The following is an 8889-nucleotide window of genomic DNA, read 5'->3' as shown; positions in this document are numbered from 1 at the left end:
TTCCCTTTAAAAAAATAAACTAAAATAAATGATGACTCTAATTTTTGAAAATTAGGTTTTCATAATAAAAATATGAGTCTCACCACTGAGTGGGGACACACATGAAAAATGTGGGTCCACAATTGTCCAAGTCCATGAACTAGCCATAAATAAACTCAACTTATAAGGAACACATGACTTGAATCTTCCATATAACTTTTAATGCACTCAAGTCACATACAATACAAATAATTAAACTAAAATGTTGAAAATGTACCATAATGTATGACATGATAGTAAAGTGAAACTAAAATCATATAAAATTAAATAAAAATATTAATTCATGTCATTGCTTTTAATGACTCTATCCTACTTATACCATATTTGGCTAAATGACATGTCCTTACCTTATTAGATGCTAATTTTCCATCCTAAAATTGACACATTATCCACTCTATGGATGCCATAAGTTGATACATCATCTAACAAAAGGCTTCCACATGTCTAGATATTTCCATGCCAAGAAAGGGTCCATATGCAAGCTCTCTATGCCAAAAATACGTGAGCAAGAGTTGACTTCCAACTAGTACAACTTGAAACTAATTATCTTTTTTGCTCTAAGCCTCAAGTTTGACTCTCTGTAGTTATGGAATAGGTGTAGGAAGACTCTATAAAAATGAAGTGAAGGTTGGCTAAATAGATAGGGAGTAGTAGAGACTAGAGAGGAAGTAGAAGAAAGTTAAATATGGGTAGAAACTGGGGTAGTTGTACAAACAAAGAAAAATATACTGTTCCTCTAGCATAGTTGTACTTTTGTATTTCTATTTGTGATTTTAATTTCAATGTTTAATTTTCAATCTTATCTTGGTACCATTAGTGTTGGTTTTTTTAGTTTAAGGCGGGAGTGAGCTTGAGCTCCTATTTAATACACTAAAACTAAGTTTAGGCAAGTTGAGTCAAGGACTAACTTTCATTGTTGTAACCACGTGTTACTACTACTTGAAAATGTCATGAGTGGATAGGAAATGGTGGAGTGATGACAAAGCTATAGAGCCTTTATGAGACTCAAGTGGTGTTTGTTTTTTTTACTTAACTCTAAATAGAACTTTAATGCTTAAGTTTTTTTTTTTTTTTTTTGTAATACTTTATTTCTATTAAGCATTAAAAAGTAAAGAAAAATTCAAATATTTTTGTTTTTTCTATTCAACAAAAGTTTTATAATAAGTCATGAAAAAGTAGAAAAACAAACAACCTAAAGTTTCAAAGCAAATTATTTTCAGCAAAAAGTAGTCAAAAGAACAAACACCCTCTCAATCAATCTTATGTTGTAGAGGATTAATTGGGGGCCTCAAGACTTTTATAATACCGCCAATCATAGATATGGATAACAAACTTAGAATTTACAAAGCTTGTTTCAATTGGGTTTTTTAGTATCTTAAGAAGGAAAGATGCAAAAAGAGTGAAAAGTCTAATGTATGGCACCTATTCACGATAGGGTCACAAAGGAAAATGCCTAAAACAATACCGAACCTTAGCTAGCCATTTTCTTTTTTATTTCATTTCTTAATTATTTTTAGCCACCTTAAAATTTCAACTCTAAAAAAATTAAAAATTTCCTTCCCATCTTCTTAAAACTTTTTTTAGTTACTTCCTTTGGGTTTGACTACTTAGGGCCTATTTGGTTGCTGTTTTTTGAACTGTTCTGGAAAACAATTTTTTGTGTTTTCAGAAAAAAAAAAAAAAAAAAAAATTGTGTTTGGGAACTGAATTCTCGAAAATAGTTTTTGTTCTAAAAAAAAAATGTTTGGTTGAGTTAATAAAAAAGATTTTTAGAATAAATAAAATGAAAAACATGTTTGAAAGTTATTTTTTTTAATTAATAAAGTGTTTTCTTCCATTAATTTGATATTATAAATATATAAATAATTTTCATATGCACAATTCATTTAATATTTTTTTAAAAAAAATTATTCCATTTTGAAAATTTTACACTAGTTATAATTTTCTTAAACAAATGATGATTTTGTAATCATGTGTAAGTATATTAATTTCAATAATTTAATGAAGAAAAAATGGTTTGCGGGCGGGGGTGTGGTGATTGGTGGAGCTCACCTTTATGGAAATACAAAAAGCAGCTAAGAAAACACAAAAAAAATGAAGATAAAATATGAAAAACAATCTATTACTTGAATAGTGAAAAAACAATGAAGACATCTTTTTATTGATCTCAAAAAAGTGGTTTTTGAGAATACAAAAAATACAAAAAATAAAAATGCATCCCGTTCCCCAAATAAGTTTTTTTTGTTTTCAAGAATAGAAAACAGTTCTTGAAAACAAGAACCAAGCAGGCCCTTAGATACTTGTTAGATATTACAAATTTAAAGTCCCTGCCCTTGAAAACTAAATAACAACCAGAATACAATTCTGAATTGTAAGGCTATGATAGTTTCACTAGGGATTCATTTTCGCAAAAAGAAAAATATCTAACTTTCAACTACTTGGTTTTTCCAAAGCGTGAATACTTCTTCATAATGCACATGGGCTTGGACTATGATGACCCATTTATTGGACCTAAGGCTGTTACAAAACACGCATCACATTTAAGAAACTGACTACACAAACAAGCACACACACCCATTTCATTTTGCCATTCAAGCAATAGACCATTCCCTTTTCAGCTCAGATTTCAGCTCCATCACTTGATCTTCGGGTAAAATAACTGTAACAATTTTTCCCTCGCTGCTATCTTTTCCACTATCTTTAGGGCCGGGGGGAGCCACCAAAACGACGCCTTCATCCCCAATCCCATCGATCAGATAACTCACATGAACAGGCTTTTGTCCGTTCAATTCCAAGCCATAGAAGCTGGCCTCTTCCAAATTCACAAAAGTTAAGTTTGCCCCGTATATGATGAAGTCGGACACCCCTCCATCTCTCTCCACTGCTGACTCTATCAGGCCTCTCTCGTCCACAGCATGCTCTACTAGCAACGCTGCCACGTCCTTTGGCTTAGCTTCCTTCACGGAGAAATCGGCCTTCACCGTACTTATAATCTGTGCACTGTTGCTCAAAGTCCCAGTTCTTCGACTACCACGCTCATTTTTGCAAACAGTCACTATTTCTGGTTCGTGCCTGCTGCAAACTCTGGCTATGGATTGCCAAAAGATGGTGCAGAGACACTCAAAAGGTGGGGTTGCTTTGTGACCCGAAATCTTTGCCTGCAGCTGAGTCAACTGGGTTGCAGTGATATGGAATGAAAACGGCTCCATCTTACAGTTATTGGCAGTTATCCAGTTGTCTCCAACCGGGTCGACCCGTTTGATGGAAAGTGGGTCAGTGGCAAGTTGGGACCGGTTCGCGGGTTTCACCAACATGGAGAATGATTTGGGCAAGTCGACTGGGTGTTGAGGTAGCTGGTTGGCCATGGCTTGGCCCCACATGTTGATGAAATCTGAAGCTGAGAATGCATCTCCAAGAACATGGGCCCAGCTCAGACCCAGTGACATTCCTCCACACTTGAAACTCGTCACCTGCCCACAAGCCAACAATCAAAATCGAAAATCAGTGGGTGCGTCCAATCAAGGCCAACCGTCCAACTGGACCACATTTAATTTTTGTTGCAGGGATTACGGAATGTTCCTGTGGACTGTGTACTCTCAATAAAGAAAAGTGAAGAAAATTAATAGCACCAACTGATGAAAGCAGCTTCTACAAATCAGCTTTTGCTAATACAACATATATAAGAAAGGATTTTGAAGAAGATAGTTTTGCTGTCAAGAAACAACAAAAGTTACTTCATTTCCCCCTCCCTGGATAAACCCTCCTGGCTCCATCCACCCAATCCTATCCTTGAAAAGGTGAAATGATAGAGGTGTTTCAAAAAAGTGAAGTGTTAAGAGTCGTTTCTCACCTGTAGCAAGGTTTTCCATATCTGCTCATATAAAAAAAAGTTTTTCTCTCCTTCCATTTCCTTTTCCATCTAATTAATTACCAAGTGGACAGGTACTCTATGACAGTGTTGGCAACATGACCACCACACAAACACAGCAAACATTGTTGAACTATCACCATATCATTGATGTCTTTCACTGACCAAATTAAATTTTTGCTAGAATGGATTTCAGGGTTTGTGTGAAACCTTATCTCATGGGCTGATGGGGATTTGAAAAGCACCTAATTTATGTTCTAATTTGCTTTTTCCGCAGACTTAAATTTATTTACTAGTTCAACGATGGCTATTTGAGACTAAAAAAATTAATATGGTATCTAACGGATCAAAATCTATCCAAGTTTAGGCCTAATTCATTGAAAATATATGATAAAATTTGGATCATCGAACAAATATACAAATATATAAGTTCATAATACAAATAAATGGAATCGGGATATAAAGGAATGTATGATGAGATGAGACCAAACAAACAAAAGTAATGGAATCCCTATGCAGTAGAGACCAACAACATTCATTATAAAATAATAACACATAAAGTAGATACATAATTTTATTATTTTATCAGTAGTATTTCTTTTTAAATATAGGATTAATTTATTAAAATTGATAAAAATATCTCAAATTTGTAAAACAAATCTTTTCCATTTTTTTAACTTGAAGAGTAACCAATTTTTGATATAAATACCATTTAACATTTTCATTATTTACATATGTATTTAAAAAAAAAATGTTATTTTTGAAAGAAAAAAAATGAGGGTATTTTTTGGGTAAAAATAAGGTGGAAGGTTAGATTTGTAATTTCATAATTTTTTTTTGTCCCTTTTAATCAATTATCTATTAAATATATAGCCTTTTAATATATAGTGAACAAAATAGAGTGAAGTTTTTTCGTAGATTTAATTCATTTATATGATCAAGAAAACATTTCAATGACTCCATTTAATTTATAAAAATAATAAGATAAATAGCCTCAAAAAAATAACATGGCATCCAACTGATCGAATTTCTCAAACTTACTTTAGATCTAATTCATTTAAAATATATAATAAAACTTGGATCGAAGAACAAATTTATAAATATATGAGATCAAAGTGCAAATAAATAAAACAAAAGTATATATAAAAGAATGTACAACAAGATGGTAACAAGGAGATTAAGTAATAGGGCCCATATATAAAGAAATAGGACACACATATAAAAAATTGGTGTAAAATAATAATATATGAATCATATACATGGTATGATCTTATTAATACAAACAAATAAAAGGAAAGTATAAAAGAATGTATAGTGGGATGGGAACAAGGATAAAAAAAATAGGACCCAAATAGTAATAAATTGGTTTAAAATAATAACACATGAATTATATACCTAGTATGATCTTATTAATAGTATTTTTTTTTTTTTGGGTATGTACTGAAAAAATTGATACATGATAAAGTTAGCTTTAAATGACATCACTTCAAAATAACTATCTGACTGATTAGGACGAGGGGAGAACTTAATAAAGGAGGGCATGGAGAAGTACCTGCAGAAATACTAGAGGAGAAAATGGCAACTCAGGACCGACGATGTGGTTGGAAACAAGCAACTTGGTGAGAGAAGAATCCTTCATTTCAAGCCATTCATCGATGGTCTTATCGCACTTGGCTTCGATTATCCTAACACCGCAGTCGTTACACTTGATCAGGGGCCGGCCGGAGTTGGATCTCCGGAACCTGCCGCAGGTCCGGTAGTAGTGGTTGAGCCATGTGAACATGGGTTCCTTGATGCGGTAGACGGTCAACCCTTGGACTGCCTCGCTACTGAAGAAATAAACTCCCCTCAGGTAGTGAAGCTTCATGGCCAAGTCCATGTTGCTTGGCTCATGAACCACATCCGAGCCTGTCACATGTCCAGGGCCAACCGATGAAAGCTTGATGTCATAGACAAGGTTTAGATGGTCGGAGGAGACCATGGTAGAAGGGGGACTGGCGGCAGGGAAAGAGGGAGCGAGAGATGAGGGTTTGTTTCTGTGGGCTGTGGCACTGTTACACCGTGACACCCTGATGGGGTTTTAAGGGCATCCGAATAGATGACAGGTGGCTTTCAGTAGCAGTGGGGGCACTTCAATAGGTGTACGACTTGGCAGTTAGGCACTTACGTTATGCATTCAATTTCATTGCTCTCTTTCATTATTCTGTCTTTGCATGGCCACACCAACCAAGTGGTGGCCACCAAATGGGATGATGCACATTAATTTTGGGGGAGAATCGTGTTTTGCGCCGGTTGGCAAAAATTAATCAAACATCCATATATCATGGCCAAGATCCAAATAAAGTGTAACAATTAAATTGAAGGATATATTATCCTTCATTAATTCTTAAAATACTCTTAACTCCTACATAGACATTTAGGCATGAGTGTAAATTTTAAGTTTTTTTTTATATATTTTTTTTCTCTTTTCTATTATCAATTAAATATTACTCATTTCTATTTTTTTTCTTTTTAAAAAATATTGAATCGTTTTACTCTTATTATAAGTAATGATAACAAAATTTCATATAAAATTTAATTCTTTTTATTATTTTTCATATAAAAAATAATACAGGTTTTCAATTTTTATTTTTAAAAATAATTTTCATTTTGTAATTAAATGTTTTTTCAAAAAGAAAATATAAAAAATATAAATCATATTACCATTTTTTTAGAAAGTATTTTTTAAAATCGTTTTTGAACGTAATATTTTTTATTTATAATTTAAAATAGAAAATAATATTGATTTTCAATTATTTATATATATATAAAAGTTTTAAAAAACAATGAAAAATCCAAATGGTTAAAATAAAATTATTATGGTTGCATGAACAGTAGTGCAATAAAGACCAAAAAAACTCATATGAAAGGTCAATGAGTATTTTAGTCTTTTCATATCTTATATCATTTTCATTAATTATGTAAGTTATATGAATCAAATCTTAATTTTTGGGCCCAGTTGGGCCAAAACATAATTGTCCGTAATTTTGGTGTACTCTGAACAAGTTTTTTTCTTTTTCTTTTTCTTTTTTATAAAAAAATATATTGACTCTTCTATCAAATCAAAAACTCGCAAGGCTTACTTCAAAAAGATAATAGCTTTTATAAAAAAAATTAAACTTCACATTTAAAATAATTAAAAATAAATTTTAAGGATATAATGAGTTTTCATATAAAAATTATTATATTTTATATAAAAATTATTACTATTTTTTATTTTTAAAAATATATAAAATGCATTGGAATAAACACTCATTTATATAATTAATACTTTAATTCCGTTATAGTGATAGAATGAAATAAAATATGCAGAATTTAAGATATGAATTTTACAAAGATATTAATATTGTGAAATTTTATTGCCAACATTATATATTATCTTTTAATATTTCTAATGAGATATATTATATTGTTCTTATATTTGATTTTTATAAAAAATAAAAATAAAATAAAATAAAAATATAATATACTTCGATATTTCATATTTGTTAAAATAAAAAGTATATTATATCTATATATATATATATATATTTAAATATGAAATCTCTTTTAAATGTAATTGTGATATATCATGTCAAAGAAGGGAACAAGTTCTTAATAATGAGTTTCTCTTAATTAATTATGTCTACGTGTAGCGTTGAGGAGAGGGAAGGTAAGGAATTCAACATTAATGAGACGAATGTCTTGTTTGCCGATTAACATGACTCATATTTATGGCTACGTCTAGTGCTGTCCAGTCAAATCACCCTTCGATATTATTGTATGGTCTCGATTCTAATATCATTGTCAAGTCACTACTAATATTAGAATTGTTCCCTAATTCAAAACAAAATTAGAAAGAAAAAATATATAGTAATGAAAATGACAGTGACTTGTAGAACAACCTTGTACTCATCCGTTAACTTTTTCCCATTTGATTCTCTTTTTGTAGTGGGTTCCGTAGGTATCAAAATTTACTAAATTAAATTATAACTAAATTAATTTTCAAAATTTTAGCTTTTAAATTTTACAAAATTGAGGTTCAATAAGTGATGGATCATAGATGTATTTGACATGTGACATATATTCAAAAAGTGATATATGATCAAATTTGAAAGACTACAAAATTAATCTTATAAATAAAATCAAATTTTATAATTGAAGTCAAAAGAGAATTAATATTAATTCTCTTGTAAGCAAGTTTTCTTAATGAAGGAGACAAGTTGCTAAAAATCAAGAAGCAAAATTCTTTGAATTAAATAAATCAAATATAAGAGATTACAAATTTAATTATCTAATTTCACATATAAATAATGGTTACTTCCTTCAATGAGGGGGGTTTAGGGGGTTGGTAAAACGACTCTACATAGGAAAAGAGGCTTCATAAAGAAGAAAAGATTTCATGAAATTTTCCTACAAGTTTGAGAAATCGTAGAAGATCTACACACATATTCTTAATTTTTCAACAAGGTCATTCGAGAATAAGTTATTTTAGATCCTTGATTGATTTTCAAAATCAAGAAAACATTTTCGTCATCTACTTTTATATTGCAATCAAATTCGTTTGAAAATAAATCACTCTAAGCCCTCAATTGACTTAAAGTTTCATAAAAGCTCTATACAAGTTTAAGAAATCGTAGAATAGTAATATACATGTTCTTCGTCTTTCAAAAAAGTCATTTAGGAATAAATCACTTTACGCCCTCAATTGACTTTCAAAATCAAAAAAACATTTTTGTTGTCTACTTTTAAATTAGAATCAAAGTGAAAAAATAAAAGGAAAAAAAATATTCTTTTGTAAAGAATATTATCACAAAAATTGTATCACTACAATTATAAATAAAATTTTTGTTGATATTATTTTTCTATTATTATTATTATTATTATTATTATTATTATTATTATTTTGTAGGCCTTCCTGAAATTTGTGCATACACATGCATCAAAGGAACATATGGAAAATT

At 30.6% G+C, this 8889-nt stretch overlaps 1 protein-coding gene across 1 annotated transcript; it reads right to left on the bottom strand.

Moving 5' to 3' along the window:
• Window positions 1-2306: 2306 nt before the first annotated feature.
• LOC117913759 (protein ECERIFERUM 26-like) lies at window positions 2307-5955 on the bottom strand. Its single transcript, XM_034828788.1, has 2 exons — window positions 5460-5955; window positions 2307-3509 (listed from the first exon to the last, which is right to left on the bottom strand). The coding sequence occupies exons 1-2, from the start codon at window positions 5886-5888 to the stop codon at window positions 2631-2633; spliced, it is 1308 nt and encodes a 435-aa protein (XP_034684679.1). The 5' UTR covers window positions 5889-5955; the 3' UTR covers window positions 2307-2630.
• Window positions 5956-8889: the final 2934 nt, after the last annotated feature.

The sequence above is a fragment of the Vitis riparia genome, chromosome 5, assembly GCF_004353265.1.
Source record: "Vitis riparia cultivar Riparia Gloire de Montpellier isolate 1030 chromosome 5, EGFV_Vit.rip_1.0, whole genome shotgun sequence".
In the NCBI taxonomy this organism is placed as follows: Eukaryota; Viridiplantae; Streptophyta; class Magnoliopsida; order Vitales; family Vitaceae; genus Vitis; species Vitis riparia.
This window is presented reverse-complemented; position numbering and strand designations above follow the sequence as displayed.

What these genes read in the sequence shown, in the direction of transcription:
- LOC117913759 (XM_034828788.1), bottom strand. Translation starts at nt 5,888, where the DNA reads ATGGTCTCCTCCGACCATCTAAACCTTGTCTATGACATCAAGCTTTCA. An exon ending in CTCCTCTAGTATTTCTGCAG is followed by an intron (nt 3,510 to 5,459) that starts GTACTTCTCCAT and finishes GCTTGTGGGCAG; the next exon opens with GTGACGAGTTTCAAGTGTGG.